The sequence below is a fragment of the Triturus cristatus genome, chromosome 6 (genome assembly GCF_964204655.1).
Source record: "Triturus cristatus chromosome 6, aTriCri1.1, whole genome shotgun sequence".
NCBI lineage: Eukaryota > Metazoa > Chordata > Amphibia > Caudata > Salamandridae > Triturus > Triturus cristatus.
The window spans coordinates 866668922-866691368 of NC_140589.1; the positions used below are offsets into that span (position 1 = coordinate 866668922).

The 22447-nt window shown below is 42.6% G+C and overlaps 1 protein-coding gene across 4 annotated transcripts in view; it reads left to right on the plus strand.

Moving 5' to 3' along the window:
- MAP3K4 (mitogen-activated protein kinase kinase kinase 4) overlaps window positions 1-22447 on the plus strand; it is a 483141-nt gene that overhangs the window by 432122 nt on the left and 28572 nt on the right. For 3 of the 4 annotated variants that reach the window (XM_085611451.1, XM_085611452.1, XM_085611453.1), the window contains 5 exons: window positions 10604-10674; window positions 10941-11057; window positions 13640-13799; window positions 15034-15156; window positions 15312-15418. In XM_085611451.1, the coding sequence (XP_085467577.1) occupies window positions 10604-10674; window positions 10941-11057; window positions 13640-13799; window positions 15034-15156; window positions 15312-15418 (578 nt within the window). The remainder of the gene's footprint in view (window positions 1-10603; window positions 10675-10940; window positions 11058-13639; window positions 13800-15033; window positions 15157-15311; window positions 15419-22447) is intronic. The other variant, XM_085611454.1, reaches the window with a different exon arrangement.

Genomic DNA, 22447 nt, shown 5'->3' on the forward strand with positions numbered 1-22447 from the left:
TAAGGAATCTGCAGCTAGATGTCTCTTTCAGATGAATACGTTCCTGTAAATAAGCAGGATACTCTGTCAGGCTGTTTATCTTCTTTATTCAAGATATCCTTAATCCAAGGTCTCATCCACAGGACGGCAGTCTTCAACTGTCACCAACAGAGGCATCATCAAGCAGATGTCACTACATTCTATTCTTACATCACATTCCATGCCCTGTCATTGAATACGTGTATGCTATGCAAACATATAACAATATCAAGAATACCACACACCTCCCCCCGAACCAACATTAAAATACAATTGTAAAAATGTGAAAACATTAAATACACTAACTCATAATCAGCGTGTCATAACGTTCAGATCAGTCTAACACAAAGTCATGGAGAGCAGCAGGAACTCTAACAGCACGTGAGCTCCTACGCAATAAGACACTACCATCACTTTGTGTGGACTTACTCACCGGTCTAGAAACTTTACCAACACACTCAGATAAGTTACTAGAAATGAGTGATATCCTATTTAAGTTCCAAATGCGACCATCATTAAGTTTAACCGCATTATTAAAGAGTTTAACCACTTTAAAAGGAGAGGAGAACTTTGAACCATCCAATTTATGAGGGAGTCGTACTCTAACACGATCACCAACATTTACACAGGTCTGAGCCACAGCATGCCTAACATCAAACTTACTTTTCCTTTGCAAGGACTTGGCACTTTGTCTTGCTAGCATTTGAGCATTACTGACATTTTTGGTCTCAGCCCCTTTCTCCCTCATCCAGGATTGGAACAAAACACTATTAGGAGTACGACCTCGAAAGAGTTCAAAGGGAATCGCACCGGTAGTGGAGTGAGGTGTGAATCTGTAAACCTTGACTCTCTCATGAATCCCAGCAACCCAGTCTTTCCCTTGCGCCTTGGCTAACTGGATGGACTCCTTCAACACACGGTTGAATCTCTCCACCATCCCATTACATTCAGGATGATAGAGAGAACAACGTTTATGCCTAATGCCTTTCTTTGCCAAAAACTCTTCCATTTCAATCGAGACAAACTGCACCCCGTTATCAGTTAGCAGAGATTCAGGAAACCCTTCTCTACCAAATACCTCCTCCAAGAACCTAGTTACATTACCGGTCTGTATGTTCTGCGTAACTTTTATTTCTGGCCATCTAGAGAACATGTCTATAAGGACCAGAACAAAAAACTGCCCACTCTTACTGTACACAGGCCCTAGAATGTCCAATGCCACATCCTGCCAGCAACGTATGGGTGCTTCACGAATAACCATGGGTTGTACCCTGGTTTTGCATACCTTGTCAGATATGTTACAGTCAGTGCAATCCCTTATCAGTCGTTCCACATTTAAATCCACACCAGGCCACCAAAAATGTAAACACACTCTTTCTTTTGTCTTTGAAATGCCCTGATGACCTTGATGAGCAAGGTGAACAATTGTTTCCCTAATCAAGGACGGAGGAATTAATCTTGTCCCTCTCCATAAAAGACCTTTACTCACGGACAGTTCATTCCTCACATTCCAATACCTACGAGCATTTTCGCTCACATTTCTCAACAAAGGCCAACCATTCGCCATTAAACTACAAATTTCCAGCAAATTCACATCCTCAGACATAGCATCCCTCCAATCTTTTTCAGTGACAACACCCTCAACAACTTCACACACCTTAAATTCGTCAACCTCCCATGAGTCTTCAACACCCTCAACACTATCTTCATTTTGTGCTGGAATCAACCGGGACAGACAGTCTGCTACTTTATTGTCAACCCCTGGTATATATTTGACCACAAAATCAAAGTCTTGCAGCGCAATTACCCACTTGCAAATCCGTGATGAGATTGCATCAAGACTTTTCTTGCAAAATACATCTTTTAAAGGCTTGTGATCAGAATGAACAGTAAAAGCATTACCCCAAAGAAATATTTTTAATTTCTTGATGGCCCAGAAAATGCACAGTGCCTCCTTCTCAATCACAGAATAAAGAAGCTCAGGACCTACCAGAGCTCTTGAAAGGAAAAGTATGGTAACCTCTTTCCCATTCTTGACTTGCTTGAGAACCGCGCCCAACCCACGTGAGCTTGCATCTGTTACCAGTATAGAGTTTGATGTGATGTCAAAACTCTGGAGAGAGGGAGCAGAATTAAGGGCCGTCTTTATATCGTCAAATTCCAACTGACACTTGGAGGACCAGATAAATTTGACACCCTTTTTTAAAAGCGTTCTCAAATTGGGAGTACGGCAAGCAAACTGTGGTACAAATTTGTTATAATACTCGGCCATTCCTAGAAAAGTAACCAGCTCATCTCTGGACTCTGGAACCGGCAGTTCACTTATAGTTTTAACAAGACCCACCTTGGGTTTGACCCCAGTAGAAGTTAGACAGTGACCTAGATAATCAATTTCTGTAAGATTAAATTTGCATTTATTCTCTCTCAAGGTCAAACCCCTCTCTGCAAATCGTTGCAAGACAGCTTTCAATCTTTGATCATGTTCCTCTTGTGACGAACCGTACACTAGCACATCATCCTGGTATATTTTAACTCCATGAATCCCATTCAGTACATCTTCCATGACCCTCTGAAACACCGATGCTGCAGAAATCAATCCAAATGGCAGCCGTGTAAATTTGTAAGTTCCAAATGGGGTTATGAAAGATGTAAGACTCATGAACTTTTCATCAATTTTGACCTGGTGATACGCAGCCCTTAAGTCTAAAGACGAGAAAACACACGCATCCCCAAGCTGTGTTAACATGGTTGTGATGTTGGGTAACGGATATTTATCAGGTACAACCTCACGATTGAGAGCGCGCAAGTCCACACATAGACGAACCTCTCCGGAAGCCTTGCGTGCCAAGACTACCGGAGCCAACCATTCACATGCCTCAGTTTCTACAATAATACCTTCTTTTCTTAGCTTCTCTAATTCGAGACGCATTGGTTCTAGCATGGCCAAAGGTACGTTACGTACCTTACAAGTAACAGGATTTGCCTCTGCTTTTAGAGTTATACTGTGCGTAAACCCAGTGAGACAACCTAGTTTATCACTGAACACTTTTCTAAATTGTGACCGCCATGCAATACTAGGTTTATCTTTATAAGACACAGAGTTCAAAGCACCAGAAACATGAGAATCATCTGTAGAAGAAGTACCTAGGTCTCGTAGAATTATACACGGGTCGCAGCCAGGAGCTAACGACACTCCTAAATCAGCTTGATGAAACCAACTTATTATGCTGTCGCCTCTGCAGGAGATATAAATTTTGCCTGCAGTTAACCTTCCTTTATATTCAATATCGCCTAGAAAGTACCCAAATAGTTTTATAGGCTGCCCACCATATGCTAAAGGTTTGATGTCGGGCTTGAATACCTTGACCTTACCACACAATTCCTTATCAAAAAACACTTTCGGTATTAGTGAGATTTTAGCACCTGAATCAAACAGCATTTTGATGCAAGAACTGTTAACACATACATCATCTAGAGGACCCTTACATTTTTTATCACCATTAGGTAGATAGACCTCCCCACAGTCCACATCATCATAGTCTGAGTTACTTTCTTCTTCTACCATTATCTCTTTAACGCGCTTACCCTTATTCATCTTTTGAGATTTGCATGCTCTGGTAAAATGACCCACTTTCCCACAACTAAGACATTTAGACTTAATCGCAGGACATGATTTGTCATTAGCTAGATGATCAGGGGCATTACACCGGTAACATTTGAGCTTACTATCAGTTTTGAGTTTAGCAAAACTTGGCGAAGACGAGGAAACTCGTTGTGAGCCTGAAGGCTTGGGTAACAGCTTGAATTGAGACTTTTTTTTACTGACATGAAGCACCTTTTCTTCCGGGACACTCCTTTCTTTTTTTTTTATCGTCTCAACACATACAAGAGAATGTTCTATTCTTTTAGCTATGGCTATGACCTCATCCAGGTCAGGATCATCCTTTTGCCAAAGTTCATCTTTTATTTTCTCGATGTTGCAGCCGAGCATGAACTGATCGCGTATTCGCTCCTCAAGAGAATCTTCAAACTTGCATGTGGCTCCCAACTTCCGAAGTGCAGTTACATAAGTTTCTACCGATTCCTCTTCTTTTTGTACTCGTTTTCCAAATTGATAGCGTTCTAAAATTGTACTTATCTTTGGAAGATAATGTTTGTCAAGCTTTTTTATATTTATCTCAAATTCATTTAGGTTACTAGACTCTTCTTCGTTTAAGTCAGGTAGGTGTTCAAAAACGTCTTGGCCCTCTGAGCCAAGACAATGTAATAAGAGTGCAGACTTCCTCTCAGCGCTGAGTGACACGCCACACACCCTTGCATAATTTAAGAATACTTTCTTCCATTTTGACCACCGAATAGGTGGATCGCCAGGATCCGAAAGAAAGAATGGGGCGGAAGTTACATTTTGCATTTCTATTTTTTTAAAAAAAAACAAAAACAGAAAGAAATTCTTTTAAAAAAAAAAAAAAACTTGTGAATGACACCTAAAGAAAAACACTCTGGTTAAACACTGTAAACCTGGAAATTACTGTGCACGTCAGTGTTTTGCCGCAAGAGCTGTGCACATCAGCGCAGAAATCTTGTAATTTCTGTTTTCCCCCTTTTTTAATAGTTATTGTACACAGGCTGTGCCATCAGCGTGAGATATTTATTGCCGCAAGAGCTGTGCACATCAGCGCAGAAATCTTGTAATTTCTCTTTTCTCTTTTTTTTATAGTTATTGTGCACAGGCTGTGCACATCAGCGTGGGATATTTACTTATTTTCCGAAGCATTTCAGATGTGCAGCGTGTGACAGAAAAGAAACGCAAGCCAGTTGTGCCTGTAAATAGATTCCACACACAGCGCAAAGGTCGTTGCAGTTCAGACAATGATAAAATAAATCCAAAATAAATCTTATTTATTCATTGCAAACAAAACGAAACGAGTTTGTAGTTTCTCCGTAAGCTGGCTGTGTTGCCAGGAGACGCTTGACCTGAGTCCTTTGTTTGTATCCACCAAGCGTTGTTAAGGAGGCTATGCCGGTCGTCAAGTGACGTATACCGGAGCTCAGATAGCGTGAAGACCGAAGCGCGAGCAGAACCAAAAGGTAACAAATGAATTTAAATTCACATTAAAATTGATTTTTAAGTTTGTTGAACGCTTGGGAAAACAAGCAGATTACGCCCAGTAAAAGAAGCTGCTTTCAACGAATTCCTTCGTAACAGTCTCAAAGTTACGAGCTCTAATTTTAAACTGGGAAGCAGCACACGCCGTTAATCATGAAACCCTCACTTCCGTCTGGGGTATCTCGAATGTCAGAGGAAATAAAAAAAAAACAATAAAAATACCTTCGTGAGACCAAAAGAGTTCAAATCGCGTTGAGACCTTGATGTGATATTAATCAGCAGAAGTGTATCTTGAGGCAGTGATCCCGTCCATCGTCGCCAGTGTAAATAAGCAGGATACTCTGTCAGGCTGTTTATCTTCTTTATTCAAGATATCCTTAATCCAAGGTCTCATCCACAGGACGGCAGTCTTCAACTGTCACCAACAGAGGCATCATCAAGCAGATGTCACTACATTCTATTCTTACATCACATTCCATGCCCTGTCATTGAATACGTGTATGCTATGCAAACATATAACAATATCAAGAATACCACAGTTCCTTCCCTTTGGTAACCCCTTATCTGGTGGAAACATGATCTAGCTGCAGATTCCTTGCCGACCTATCCATCCTCCCTGCTCTGCCGACAGGGTATTAGGTTCAAGGCTGCTCTTTTCCAGGGCCCTAATGACTCAAAACACACTAATGTCAGGGTACTTCATGGCTCAGCACTCCTTGTGTGGAAAGTCGTGAAAATTAACTGACGTCAGCATGCCGGCGTGGCGCCTACATAGGTGACACAGACATCACAACAGCAGAGATGATGCCAACAACATCACGCAGAGCCGACCGACACCACATAATGGCGCGCAAGGGTACTACTCAAAGAAAAACTTTCCGGATCCAGTCTGGGAAATTCAAGGGTAAGGAACCTGCAGCTAGATCATGTCTCTACCAGATAAGGCATTACCAAAGGTAAGTATCTTGTTCTTTAAAAGTTTTAAAATAAACCATAATCACAAATCCTAAATGTATTGCCTTTTTAAAAATTTGTATTGATGGTAGCTAGAACGTTTCCCCCAGATCACTGTAAAGGATCCCTTAGAAAGCCCTGTAAACTACAGTTAAGTATGTAAAATACATGCAGTAAGGTAGGCCATACTGAGTTATGAGATGCCTTTTACGGTCTGTATAGTGACTTCCTGTCACCTTCTTGGTTGGGTGACACTTTTAAACTTTTTGGTGTACTTTTTCAGTGAGGGAATCACATCTTTACTGGACTCTGAATAATGAACTGGCCTTTATTATTGCAAAGCCTCTTTTCAGACTCATGTCTTCTTCTTAATAATAATAATTGATTGGGAAAGATTCTTTCTAATAGTCTTCAGGTAAGCCTGTTGAGCCAGCAAGCATCAGAGTTTCAGTGCCTCTGCGCCATATGCTTTTTTCACACCCATCGTTTATCTATGATTGTCTTTATATACATAATCATGCCCTGTATTCATTCTTTAACTTACAGATTATTCTGGAAGAAGCTAGATGGCCCCTTATTAGTGATAATTCTACACCTAACCTTGACAGTTCAGTCCCGGCGGAGGCATGGCTGGATCATTTCTCCTCGATTTTTTGTCATCCTTAGATATAGATGGAGAAGAGGAGGAGTAAACCGATTAATCACAAATTTGTATTCTCTTTTCCCTAGAGGAGGTAAATAGAGCATTAGCCAAAAGTCCACAGGGTGAAACACCAGGCCCTGATGGTGTTCCAGTGGACACCTATAAATATCTCTCCACCCTCTGGCCACCCCTGCTTACCATCTTCCGTGTCTGAATCTCTAATAATTCCAATTTGTCAGAAGGGCTCCAAAAATGATCCAAATTGCTATAGACCCATTTCCCTGTTGAATTTCTCAGCCAAAATACTAGGAAGGATTGTCCTATAAAGACTAGAACAATTGGCCGAGGGTAATAACATTTTGTCTAGTGCGCAATATGGCCTCAGAAGAGGGCTGAGGACCGTGGAACAGTGTCTCAACTTAAACCTCCTGATGGGAAATTATACAGAGTCAAAGGAAGGCAATTTATATGTGTTTCTTAGACCTAAGTTGTGCGTTTGACATGGTAAATCAAAAGAAGCTGTGGAAGTGCATGATTTTTCTGGGTGCTCCGAAGGACATAGTCTCATTATTAGCGTATATGTATAGTAATCTTCCAGCAAGAGTGTGGTGTGGACACGAGGGAGCTCACGAAGCAGTTTAGGATGAAATGATGAGTATTGGCACCATTTCTTTTCTCCATTTATTAATATGGTATCAAGAAATTGCTGTCACTAGATATTGACACTCCCAGAGTAGGTTTACCCCCCATACCGATCCTTCTTTATGCAGATGACGCAGTGCTATTAGCTTTCATCCTGATAAGTCAACAGAGCCTTTATTAATTCATTCACTGAGTATATGGAAAACATAGACTTAAGTATAAACTAGGGAAAAACATTTACCGTGTCATGTGAGAAGAGGAAAGGGAAGCCTCACCCGTTATATATGGAAGGAAGCAAGATCTCAAATACAAAACATTTTCGTTATTTAGGTCTACGGTTTTCAGCAGATGGGGGCTGGAAATATCATAGGGAAATTAGCTCTCTTAATATGCTAAGGCATAACAAGTTGTTTTTTAGATTTGCTACTAAACTTGGGATCAAACCAATAAAACAAATGTTAACCCTCTATAACGCTAATACGGTTGCCGCTGCAACATATGGTGGAGGAATATGGGGGGATGGAGATAATACAATTATGCAAAGACAGGAGAATGAATTCCTGAGAAGTCTATTGGCTGACCACATTCAACCCCCGAAACTATTATACTCATGGGATTAAGTCTCCACCCCACTATGGACAATATCAAGGCTAAACCATTGCTGTTATGACATTCAGTCTGGTCCAACCCAGGAATTCACTTTACTCAATCAATACTTGGCACTGGATCAGGCACAAACAATACCTTGGATAGTTCATATTAGAAATAGATTAAGGGCCTTATTACGATTTTAGCGGTCTGACCACCACAGGACGCGTCCACCCCCGCCAGCAGACCACGGCGCTGGTGGTCCAAAGACAGCTGTATTATGAGTTGACCACGGGGCCCGTGGTGTAAAGACGGGGATATTGTAGTGGCGGTGAGTTTTTTCACAAATATATTGATGCCTGTGTGTGCATTTCAACTGCATATGTGTCAAATGCACACACATGCATGATATATGTGGAAAAGTACCATATTACCCATTACCGGGGTTCAGCCCATATGTGGGCATATGTTTAGAAAAGGACTCATGTGTAGATCGCTGCAAACAGGGTCATAATCCTCAGGGTGGTGAGCGAAGATCCTGTTGTGAATGGGGACCTGCAGAAAGGGATCTATGTCGGAATCTGCCTGGTAGGTGAAGAAAGGGGTGAGTGCGCACCCCAAATCCTTCATCACTGCCACCCTGCAACAGGCGGTCTGACCACCGTGGTCCGCGTGTGGATCAGGCATCTCGTAATACGCACAGTTGTGCAGCCCCCCCAGGTGCCTTTCCCCGACTGCAAACGCGGTAGTTGGCGGAATCGGCGATCTTCGCAAAGTCGATCCACCTTTGTAATATGGCGGTCGAACCGCAGACATCACTGCACTCTGACCGCCACCACGGCGGACCATGGAACTGCTGAACTCATAATAAGGCCCTAAAATGTCTTGATATGGAAGATAGAAAACTGTGGGAGACCCCAGAAAATATTGTTTAGCTCTTTGAAAATGCTTTAAAAGAGTACTTCTGTGGAATGAGTGCTCAGAAAAAGGCAAATGAGAAACAAGACGAATATTACTGTGATGACCTATGTATCGCACTCTAGATACCTGGGGCTACAGCCCTGAATTAGGATGATCCCCAGTGTATATCGCAGATTTCTTCTAACTAGATTTCGTTTTTCTGTAATAGACCAGTTAGTTGCATTTCCGCACAGGACTGTCTGGGACATGATGGACTTGAAGGCTATTACTGTATGTTATGCTTTAGCAAAATTTCTCGCAAATGTAGCAGCTGCACGGAAAACTGCTAAATCTAGAAATTGCACTGAATCAATAAATGTTATCGCCCTGTTTTTAAATACAATTTTCTGAATTCTGAAACTCAAAGTCAGTAAACTCTTTCACATTCCCTACTTCCCCCCGATCCCAGCCTCAGATGGAAAGGGGCCTAGTGGGGACCCTTTCCCGTTTGCGAGTGGCTTACCATCTCCTTAAAATAGGTGGTAAACTGCAAGTCTTTTGCAACCGCAATTGCAGTCGCAAAACAATCGTACATTAAAGTGCGACTCACTATTAGGAAGATCTGCCCTTGGCACGCCCCTTCCTAACAGCGAGTCGCAAACGCTATTTTGCAAGTCGGTAATAGGTTACCGACTCCCAAAATAGGTTTTGTACATGGGGCGGACCAATTTTGCGGTCGCATTTGGGCCGATTTCCCGTTTGCAACTGCAAAAAACAGTCGTACATCTGGTCCCAGGAGTACTGCATTTAGCATGGTAAGCAGCATAGCCATGTTTACATTAAAAGTGCACTGGCCTATTTGTTCACAATTTTTTAATGCATACGTATACAAATATTTATTGTTTGGAAGTGTTAGGAGCACCCAGACAGTGGCAAAGACAAAATCTTACATTGGTGCATTTTTCTAATAACAACATCGACTTCCCCTTGCATAGTATAATACTATAGTTAACCATACCTGGTTAAACATCTGTTGGGGTAAGTAGTCCATCCTACTCTGAAAATGCCACTCTGGGTATCCAGTCATTTTGTCAGGCTAGCTGCTCTTTCTGTTTTCTACAAGAGATGAATATGACACCATAACAAGAAGTTGCTTCATTTTAACCCTACAAACGCAAACCTTTGTTTATGGTGCAGATGCATTCAAACCATGAATGACTGGATAAGGGGCTATTTGAGGAAAACACTACTTACGATGAGTCTAAGTTCTGCTCTGATATTCATAGCAGAACCTTGCTTTCAATGCGCATTCGATCATTGAGTAATCCTGAAAGACGCAAATGAAAGGTGGATTTGTTAACCCTTCATTCTCGAAATATCAATTAATAAGAAATAGTAGGTAACATGAACTGCTGTCATAGAAACTACTTGCGGTCTAAAGGTGAACAATTATGAAACCTTAGTCAAAGTATAACTCCTTAAAAATATTTCTATCTTTTTTTTTTTATCTTTCTGTTTGTTTGTTTTTTAACATTGGCTTTTACTATGGTGGGGTCTCTGATTATGTGTTGTGTCTGTTAAAATATGTTGAAATAGAATCCTACCTTTTTGTAGTTGTCATTCCTGCCATCTTGTCTGCTCCCTTATGTTTTGTTCTTCTTATAAGCTAAAATAATTTCACCAAATATAACTAGATAATATTTGTAACTTTTAAATGTCATTTAATTACTATTTTGTTTTATGATTTCCAGGGGAAGGCCAGTATGGAAAAGTCTATACCTGTATCAGTGTGGACACTGGCGAACTTATGGCAATGAAGGAAGTGAGTATAATTAGTGACCTACCCAGGTGTATTCTTTTGTACTCACACAGAATCTCTTTTGCAATGGTTTATAGATATACTCTATACATCCACACAACTTTTAAGTATCCCTTTTAGTGCTCAGCTAGCGTCCACATGGTTTTGGGTAGAATTAGCAGAAACTGGGTTGTCAGTAAAGTGTAGGGTGACATGGTGCCCGTGCCAGGGAGGGGAACTTACATGGTTGCTTAAGTTAGTAATTTGTTCTTCTCCATTGTCTCTTGTAGATCAGATTTCAGCCGAACGACCACAAAACCATTAAAGAAACTGCAGATGAACTGAAAATATTTGAAGGAATAAAACATCCAAACCTTGTCCGCTATTTCGGGGTGGAACTCCACAGAGTAAGCACATACTTGTGATTCACTGTAGGGCTGGACAAAATGGAATACAGCAAGGGATGTGCCATTTCTTTTAATCACATCTATGCTTGACAGGGCCCATTGTCTACGACATAAAAGAGTACAGATAGATTGTTATGAAATGGACATGGTTTACCATATGCCTGTGAGGTTTCTCAGCTAGACCGGACCACTTCATCACTGGGAACTGCTTTCCACAATCAAGATGCACAATCTAATGTTAATTTCTTTAGCCCTCAAAAACCAGCCAGAAATATGCGCACAACATGGATGATCCCACAGATAGGAGGGTGGGTGTTGGAAGACCTTGGAAGAACATCATAGTGCACCGGGAACTTGCCTATTTTTAATCTATCTTTCGCTTCTGTTTTTTTTCTTGTAAAGCTAGTATAAGATTGCCTTGAAGTAAACAAAGATGAGAGTTGATACAGCAAAAAGTCTAGATGTTTTGTCATCCTTTATTTTCTTAGTTTTTATCATTCTATTTTCATGGATAGCATACCAATCAAATTATCCGATGTGAATTACAGAAGCTTGCAGAATGTTTTCAACAGCTAAACTCCTTACTGTACATTGTTCTGCCCTTGTTCAACAGATTTGATGATGTCCTGGTGTAACTCATCCTACCCTGCTCTTATAATCTCGTTTCTATGCCACATGAAGCAGGAAACCTTCATCAATTTTTTCAAAGAATTAATGTTTAATGGTCTTCTTTTTGTAGGATTCTTAACCATGAATCCTAATTGTGCAGGTTTTAAGGAGTACCAGCCGCTGTTGCTGAGCCTGTTGTTGACTATATTTGACATTTTAGTGACAGACCTCCGATCATTTTAACTCCAAGACCCAGACTGGGTTCTGCCTGTTTCAAACCACTGGATGATAATCTGTTTAGAAACAAGTTTATCTTGGTGGTTTCTTCACCCCCACCACAAACACACACTTCTTAATATCCGAAAGTAAGAGAACATTATTTCTCACTACCTAAGCCTCTTTCATGGGTGTGGAGCTGGACCACTTTTATTTTCTGAATAGAAGAATTGGACGCACCATAGTGATTAAAAAATACGTGTGAATCTAATTACAATGAAATGTCTAGAAGGTTCATTCTGAACTTCGTCTTGTCCTCAGCTTATGTTTTCGTGTTTAAAAATTATGCATATGCTCTGTGAAACAATTATTCAAGAGTCAGAAATGTGTGTGTGACAGGCCACAAACTGGAAGTGGTTGCAAGGAGTTTCTGAGGAAATGGTGCTTGGTTATCTCATTGTGTTTATACCTCTGTATCCTCTTGCGCACATTGGAAATTATGCAAAAGATAATCTAAAAGGTGTGGCTAGTATGATCCTGCCTCTAGAATGGCTGGTTGGACATCTGTAGAACAGCAGCTTGTCTATCTATATATTATGTTGCTAAATGCTACAACCTGGACCCTGATAGCTGTTTCCTTATCTTTCAAGCAAGTAGGCCCTGGTAGGTGAATCTCTCATGATATCTTAGATAAGTGAAAAATTCTAAATTAACTACTCGCGAGATCATGCTTGAATATTCCTTTTTGTTCCACTAGCAGAATCGATGATTTAGGGTAAGGCCAAATGATGTTTCAGTGCATCTTGAAACCCCAGTGGAAATCATCAAACAAGTAACGTTCTAGAATGCCTTGTGTTGGTGATTATCAGTACAGAACAGGTTTATTTATGCACTGGAAGCCCCCTATAAATAGAATTAAAATAACCTGTACTACCAAAATTCCCCTTAAGTCATCTTCAAAGTACGGATTTCTTGTCCCTGAGTATATCCATTGTTTCATTCAGATTTATATGTGTATTGACATGTTGAATCTGCAAGTGAATCCTGCTTCATCTAGCTTTGTCCATAGTTTGAATTTGTACACTGTTGAAGTCCTACAACATGTAAAGATACACAGTAACCCCTACAAAATGCATTTGACAACCAGCATTCTGTTGTCATTGATGAGGAAAGGTTGAAAATGAATGAGTTTATGGATGTCCTTGCTCTTAGCTTGTGAAGCCTTATTTTGAATTGTTTACTTTTTTCAAGTGGAACCTCTAATGGGGGCTTTTCACTGCATGCAGAATAGGTGGTTTTTGCTGGATGTTTTTTTATTTTTTATTATACTAATGCAAATGAAGCGGGATTTCTGACATGTCAAATGCTAGCAAATACTCCTACTTTAGGACAAAAAAAGTGGACTCGTTCAGGTTTCGATGTCTAAAAATTGGTTTCTCCAGTACAAAGAGTTAGCCCAAAAACTAATTGTAAATATTTAGTACAAAGGAATGCATATAATACTCTCTGCTACAACATATGTGTAAGCACAGTGGCACTTGATGCACAATGTTTAGAGCATGTTTCTACCTCGTGCACTTCAATTAACAGCACCCGTATTGGACAATCTACATTCAACACCATTTCAACAAATCAATCAGAATAGCCTCTCAGAATCTGATGAAAATTGGAAAGCTTCATGGCATTCTTAGGGGTGTAAAGCACTATACAAATGTGACATTACAATACAATCAAGCTGAGTTCTGTTACCCTTACAGGAGGAAATGTTCATCTTTATGGAGTATTGTGACGAGGGAACGCTGGAGGAGGTGTCCAGGTTGGGCTTACAGGAGCATGTCATCCGGTTATACTCGAAGCAGAGCACAATTGCAATCAATGTACTGCATGAGCATGGAATTGTGCATCGAGACATTAAAGGTACAACATTCAAAAAGCCAAAAGTATAGCTTCTCCATAAGAAGCTCTTAATCCTGTGTAAATGGAGTAAGTTTGTTTGTTTACAATGCGTTGGCACAAACCAGTGAGTAACAGTCAACCAGTTACTTGAATTAGAGTGTGAGTGAGGTGGCTTTCACCATATATCTTTATTTGAGTCACTGATTGGAGCCATTTCATTCTCCGTTGAAATGCTTTGAATTAACTATTTTCTTTACACTGCACATCTTGAATAGTATTCCTTCTGACCCAGCATTGACATGATTGACAACACTGCAGTGCTGGTTGGTTGCCTGCAGAGTCTAAGATGGTCCTCCAAACAAGTACAGAAATAAGTTCCATTACATTTGGGGTATTTAACGATATTGTAGCCTACCTAGTAAAAAACCTTGATACCATAGCCCATTCCTATGTGTCGGTCTTAACTCTGTGTCTTATTATCTAGGGTCTACAGGTTTTGTAACTGGGAACACAGGCATTTCCTTTTTAGCTGCAACGTCTAACGGTTTAGGGCTATATTTAGAGATTATCAGTAACTGCTAAGAATATAATGGATGGCCATCTGCCATCCTTTTATTCTTCTGCCTCAAATAGAGTTGGGAAAACCACTTTGTTTCCAACAGTGGTGCCCCGTTCGACTCCACCATCTACAGATCCCACCGACTGGTCTGGAGCCTTAACAGTATTAGACACTGCCATTTAAGGACAGGCTTTCTTGTGCTGTTTTCTCTTGTTCGCAAGAGCCACGACATGCCACGTAACAGTAATAAAGCAACAGTGCCCCTGAAGAGAACTTCCATCGATTCAGTCGCTTTCTTTTTATTTTTTCAGAAACGACTCCCTATTTTTGGGGTTTGTTTCTACAAAACCAAAAATGTATACTGGGCTGCCATCTCATGGCAGCCAGCCTGCCAGTACTGTATTTGGCCCGTAAGTGCGCTTGCTGTGCTAGTAGGAAATGTTCTCAGAAAGTGTGCCAGCACAGCAGTAGACTCCTAATCGGGTAGGCCCACAGGGCTCTAAATGAGCTCTTTACTTTCCATGTCTGCTGCATGTTGAAAGCTTGCTTTGATTGTAAATCAACCCTTTGCCTTCAAATGGACCAGTGGTTTATTATTTGTTACAAATTATATTAGTAAGTCTGTAAAAGCTCCAATTGAAATTTTGTGCTTTTTTCAAGTGGTTCTAATTTGAATATTGTTGTGTTTTTTCACAGGTGCCAATATCTTCTTGACGTCATCTGGTTTAATTAAATTGGGAGATTTTGGCTGCTCAGTCAAGTTAAAAAACAATGCACAGACCATGCCAGGAGAAGTCAACAGTACTCTTGGTACTGCCGGTAAGGAGAAGAAGATGTTGCTTATCGCACTGTTATTTATTAATGGGCACCAATACCAATAATTAGATTTTCAAAACATGGCATGAAGCAATAAAGTTGCATTGCCGTAGCAGACTGAAAGTGCAAGTTCATTGAACGTGTTTGTTGTTTCACAGCATACATGGCTCCAGAGGTAATCACACGAGCAAAAGGCGAAGGACATGGCCGTGCAGCCGACATCTGGAGTCTAGGGTGTGTTGTGATCGAGATGGTTACTGGCAAGGTATGGGATTTTGAAATATCTTCCGAATTTTTACTGCATAAATTTGATTTGTTTGAAGATTTGTGACTTCTACCTGGGAGTTGGATTACACTGTATTCATAGACTTTATGAATGAATTTTATCTTTTACTGATGATTGTCTCTTTGTTGCCAAATTCAAACGCCAAATCTCCAGAAGCCAGCGCCTGGCTCAAATGGTCTCCCTTCAGCCATTTCATAGAGGACAAATCATTCTAGGCTAATAACTTGTAGCCAGTCTTTGAGGCCATAACTACTCTTAATTTTATCCACTCTTCCTGGAAAGGCTCCACTATCTCACCGATCTACAAAAGAGGCAGTGTTTCCGATCCCGCTAACTACCAACTCATAGCACTGCTGGATTTTGAATCAAAATACTTCGCTGGCTGTATCCTTGAAGAGCTATCAGCATGGTCCACCGAAAGGCATTTGATTTCATTTAATAAAACAGCGTTCGCAAAGGGCATGGGTACAACATCAAATGTATTGGCTCTATCATTACTGTTCGACAAACATATACCCTTCATCTGCTACAAGCTTTGATCCTTCTCCATACTGATACCTGGGTTAGCATAAAGCTTGGAGACAACATTCACTTGTCCAGAAAGATCCAGAACCATTATGGTACAAGACAAGGATGTGTACTGGCCCCCATACTCTTTAATCTGCTTCTGTCGGATCTCCCACCCATCGTCGATCAGGTAAACTCACATGCTCCAAAGCTGGGAAGCATTCTGTTGCCATGTTTAATGTATGTGTATGACCTAGTCCTGCTAAGTCGCACAAAAATCAGCTTGCAATGACTCCTGATAGCCACTGCCCAATATTCCAGTATGGAATTAATGGAACTCAACCCGAAGAAGACAAAAATTCTGATACGGGGCAAACCTTCTTTGAGCTCCCACTAGTGAAACTTAGGAGAAGGGAAAATCGAGGTGGTACCAGAATATAAATACCTGGGCATGCTATTCAATAGGCAAGGCTTCTTCAAACAACACATAAAGCTCATGTGGCTGACTCACTGCAGTCTTCAAATGCCTAAATACTGAAATTGCAACCTCGACGTATTCACCGCTACTGAAAGTCATACAGACCAAATTGATACCAACTGTATTCTGTGAAGAACTGAAAGGCAGCGATGCCTCTCGCCTGGAGAAATTAATCACTAGGCTTTTTAAGTTGGTCTTCTTATTGCCACGTCACTCGCCTCCAGCTCAAATACAATTAGAATTTGGTCTCCCTAAACAAGCTCTGGCGAGGCAAGGAACATTCCTTAAATTATTCACCAACTAAAAAAGGCCGACAACGATAATCTGAATTATCATCTTTGGGAAGAAATTAGTAGTAGAGAATACTCCCCGACCAGGTGCTATATCTTTTGTTCCTTAAACTCACTTGGACTAAATCAAGAATGGGATTCAATATCCACCTATTCCCTAGTCAAGGCCATCGTAAACAGAAGAATCAAGAGCACCTCTTCAATAGTCGACAAGGAGGTTTTCTCAAGGCGAACACATGCTTGGTTCACATTAGGATCGTTTGAAAATCGAGTGCCGCAACAATATCTGGGAGCATGCATCAAAGCCCAGGCCAAAAGATCTTTTCTGAAATACCGTATGGGCTGCCATTCATCAGCTCCATATGTTTGTGCCAACGCATTGTAAACAAACAAACTTACTCCATTTACACAGGATCAAGAGCTTCTTATGGAGAAGCTGTACTTTTGGCTTTTTGAATGTTGTACCTTTAATGTCTCGATGCACAATTCCATGCTCATGCAGTACATTGATTGCAATTGTGATCTGCTTCGAGTATAACCGGATGACATGCTCCTGTAAGCCCAACCTGGACACCTCCTCCAGCGTTCCCTCGTCACAATACTCCATAAAGATGAACATTTCCTCCTGTAAGGGTAACAGAACTCAGCTTGATTGTATTGTAATGTCACATTTGTATAGTGCTTTACACCCCTAAGAATGCCATGAAGCTTTCCAATTTTCATCAGATTCTGAGAGGCTATTCTGATTGATTTGTTGAAATGGTGTTGAATGTAGATTGTCCAATACGGGTGCTGTTAATTAAAGTGCACGAGGTAGAAACATGCTCTAAACATTGTGCATCAAGTGCCACTGTGCTTACACATATGTTGTAGCAGAGAGTATTATATGCATTCCTTTGTACTAAATATTTACAATTAGTTTTTGGGCTAACTCTTTGTACTGGAGAAACCAATTTTTAGACATCGAAACCTGAACGAGTCCACTTTTTTTGTCCTAAAGTAGGAGTATTTGCAACCATGGAAATGCCCGACCAGCACAGAGATGCCTGTAGACTCTGTGACAAATTGGCTGAAACTGTAGTCCATCAATTTTGCATATGTGTTTCAAACCTGGAAGACCAGAAAGCAATAATAAGACCAGCATTTAATGCTAGGGGGCTGCGCCCTGTGCAGGCAGACCATCATAGCGTACTTTGATTCCTCAGACATCTAGCTAATCAGTAACGCTGGTGAAATACGTGTCAAGGCTAGAATAGAAAATAAGCCACTTAACAGGCTCCACAACATCCAAGCCGAATCAGGTATCTTAAACCCATTATCCTGCACAAATCAGGCATTAGAATGACTCTAAACACACTTATTTTAGTTCCAAAAGTGATAATTCACATGCAATAGTCATTTACAGTCAAAAAATGAAACATGAAAAAATTACCATTTCTGACCATCTGGAGAAAGTTCGTTTGTCATCAGAAAATAGATTTTTTCAACTGTAGAAAAATTGATTCAAAATGTCATTTGGATTGTGCCTCATGTTGAAAAACTACTTTTTAAAGCCTCAATGTGAATGAAAAATTGCCATTTTTACAGACTTTTTCTCCTACTTAGAAGCTTCTATTTCGACCAAGTTCAGGCATTAGAATGACTCTAAACATATTTATTTTAGTTCCAAAAGTGATAATTCACATGCAATAGTCATTTACAGTCAAAAAATTCAACATAAAAAAATTACCATTTCTGACCATCTGGAGAAAGTTTGACAGGTCACAGGTCATCTTTTTTCAGTAGAAAATTGATTTTTTTTAACATGTTTTTATTTGAAAATAACACAATATGAGAAGGCAGTACATAGGATCCTGGTGGAGGTATCCATAAATGACAACATACCATTTCTTCCAGCATATTCCCTGGGATCTCAATCCTTCCCAGGCCATCACGTGAACAAAATAAAACAGTACAATATCTGCTCCCACTTTAAAGACAGTGGTGTAGCATCAGAGGCTACAAACAGTAAACAAATTAGAGACAATAAAAAGAAACCCCCATGCAAACCTGAGCAGTGGCTGCGGTCACCTACACTACTTTTCCCACATAAGATCCCGCACCCTCAAGGGGGAAAGGAGAGGGATACAAGAAGAAGAGAAGGTAACAAGGAGAGCAAGGGGGGGGATAAGAGGGAGAACAGAAGGAGGAGGGGCAATCCCCATAACGCCCATCAAGTCAGCATCACAGGCCAGATGCCCACATATAAACTTGCATGCTCCCCCCACACCACATGTAAATACATCCCCTCACACCGCCATCTCCATAGCAGGTGTCCATGGCCCCAGACCCTAGGAGGTAATGGGGGATCCGTCCTCTGGCAGCACCGCCTCCATCAAGCTATCCAACATATCCCCCCTTTGCTCCAAATCCAGTTCAGCATTCTCATCAGTGCGCATCACCCGTAATTGCCTCACCTCTGCCACGCCTCATTCATACAGGTCAATCACCCACCTCTGAACAGTTGGTGATCTGGGCTTCACCCAGTGGATAGCAGCACGTCTCTTAGTAAGCACCAGGCCCAGAAGTTCAAACCTGTGTCTCATTTTGGCCTCTCTTAGGAATCGGAAGCACCCCCAGAAGGCAGTGAGCGACCAAGGCCGCCTCCTGCACGCGTCTGGCCCCCTGCAGAGATCACAGGACCCCTTCCCAGTATCCTTGCAATTTACAACATTCCTATGCCATGTGGTGAATGTATGCCAGCTCCGACCCACATCTAGGGTAGGCAGCAGACAGTGACCTGTTAATCCTATGTAACCTTTGTGGGATCAAGTCTGTGTAGTGTAAATAATAAAATTGGGTGAGCTTGAAGCCTGCGTTGCTAGCCACCTCCTGGACCTGAGCAAAGGGTCTCCTCCAGTCGCTCTCAGAATGTGGCTCAGGCAAGTCATCAGTCCATCTGTCATGCATTACTGTCACCCTTAAAAGCCTTGTAGATAAGGGAAATTAAGCCTCGATCGGAACTGGGATTCAACAGAAGTTGTAATGCTCGGAGCCCTGCAGGCTTCGCAAGAAAACCCGTCCAGACCTCACGGATCGTCCGGACACTTTCACTTAGTACAAGAAATGACCCTGTTGCAGCTGAAACAGTTGCCATGCACCCCTCTTCGTGAGGAAAGTACCATTCAGATATATGTCGCCGGCCATGATGTAGTCCGAACTCGAACCACTATGACATAGCCATCACGGATTCTATGGATCTGAAAGGCATTAGTCATTGGAGGGGCAGCAATCAGGCATAAGGGGCCCGAAGCAACACTCGGGTGACATCTTGCCCCCAGACCACTGTCACTTGCTGGACAACAAATGGGTACTCTTGAGATATGCTCCCCACACCCTCCTGCATGAGGCAGAGCGGGAGGTCCGCACCAGCGCCCCACTCTCCCAGAAGGTCTTCTCTATATTCGGACCCCCTGTGTACCATTGGACTGCATATTGCAGAAGACCGAAAATAATAGAGCTGCAGGTCCAGTAATCCCAGAAATCCCCCGGCTCCGTGTCTAATTTCAGGATTTCCAATTTGACTATGCTCCTTTTACCAGCCCACACGAGGGCACCAGGAGACTATTTAATTTGGTAAACGTGGAGTTTGAAATGCTATACATGGCGTTCTGCAGGGCATACAGACAGCGGTGTAACAACTACATTCTGCAGAGGGCTACTCTGCCCATCATCAGAAGAGGCAGGCAGATCCAGAAACAAATTGCCTCCTCCAGGCTCTCAAAGACCCTCCCTATATTGACAGTATCGGGCCTCCGATGTGTTTGCCACCTGAATCCCTAAGTATCAGAAGTGGTCCCCCTCCCATATGAGCTCAGTCACGGGGAGACAGGTTGGATCCGCTTTCCCAAGTGCAGCCAAGGAGAAGAGTACCGTTTTCTGTCTGTTAATCTGCAGGCCAGGCGCCGCCTAAATATGTTCATAATCTGCAATAACACACCAATAGACTGCTCCGGGTGGTGAAATATATGAATGTGTCATGTTGTAGAGCGATACAACATGGGTTTGGGGCCCCACATCGATTCCCCACATATTAATATTGCGGCGAAGCCAAGTCACCAACGGCTCCGTCACTAAAGTTAAGAGGAGCAGACAAGGGTCAATCCTGTCTTGTGCCCCTCTCAATATGCATGCACTCCGACATCACACTTGTGGTGCAAACCCTCGCGACTGGCCCCGCATAGAGCAATTGCACCCAGGACAGAAAAGCCTGGCCAAGGCCCATGTTCTGCAGAACTTCCCAGAGGTACGCTTAATTAAGCGTATCAAGCGCTTTCTCAATATCTAATGCTACCAGTGCGGCCTCCAGGTATCCATCAATTACAGAGTTCAACACATGGGGCTATCAGCAAAAGTTAATCTGGGTGCCCCTGCCTGGCATGAAACTGCACTCATCACTGTGCACTAGGTGGGTCACCACTCCTCGCAGCCTGATTGCAGGAGCATTTGCAAGGATTTAGTGTCAACCTCCAGCAAAGACCTGGGTCTATAGGAGCTATGGTCTGCAGGATCCTTGCTCGGTTTGGGAAGCATAACAATCTGGGCCTCTCTCATGGATTGTGGCAGCATCCCTCTGTCTCTCGCCTATCGAAGAGTCTCCAATAAGCGGGGGACCAGTAGCCCAGTAAATGCCTGATAATACTCAGCTGGGAGCCCATCCAGGCCCAGTGCCTTGCACCGAGCCATCTCCCCCACCGCCTCCTGTGGTTCCTCCACCTACAGCTCCCCTCCAGACCCTCTATCTGTACAGCCGTAAGTCGGGGAAGCACCAAGCCTTCCAAAAAATTGCAGGACTCTGCCAGTCTGTCCCACCTCATCTCCCTATATACAGTCGCCAGGTGATCCCACAGGAGGAGATTGATGCCTGTCAGTGTCTTTTTAAGTACAAAAAGGCAGCCAGAACACTGATTGTCTGTTGCACCTAAGTACTGTGTATCTGAAAGAAACACGTTAGTTAGATTCCTCACCTTAGAATATCCCCAGGCGTCAGACTGGATCCGGAAGATTTTTCGTCAGCAATACCCCTTGCGCGTCGCTAGGCGTCGTCTGCGGCTCCGCGTCCGTCGTCGGCGTCGTGCGCCGGAATGACGTCGTCGGAGTACTTAGACGCCGCCCTCGCGAGCTGACGTCAGTTCTTCTTTTTTCCGCGCCAGTAAGCGCAGATCCGGGAGAGCTACCCCTTTTAGTCTTTTTTGACTAAATCTTTTTTGATCACTTTTGATCCTTGTCTGTCGACATCTGGTGCCGGTAGGATGCCTGGGTTCAAGGCTTGCGAGGATTGCCATCGACTGATGTCGGTGACCGATCACCACCGCCGGTGCCTCTACTGTTTAGGCCCCGACCACGACGCGGAGTCGTGCTCCGATTGCCAGGCCCTGACTTCGAAGGCTCGGCGTGAGCGGTCCCGCAAGCTTCTCGAACTTCGCCACTCGGCTCCGCGTCGTGTGCGATCCCGGTCCAGGAGGAGGTCCAAGGATCGCTCGCGGAGCCCCAGCCGACGCCACCATCGATCGTTGGGCTCCAAGTCGTCGGGTAAGTCCAAACGCTCTAAGAAGTCCAAGAGGCGACATCGCTCTTCGGACTCCTCTCGCCGGTCGCGCGACTCGGCCGAGGGTCCGGGTGGTTCCACCCCCGCGGCTCCGTCGGAGCCGCAGGCGCCGCGCAAGTCTCCATACCCTCCGGTCCCTGGGACTG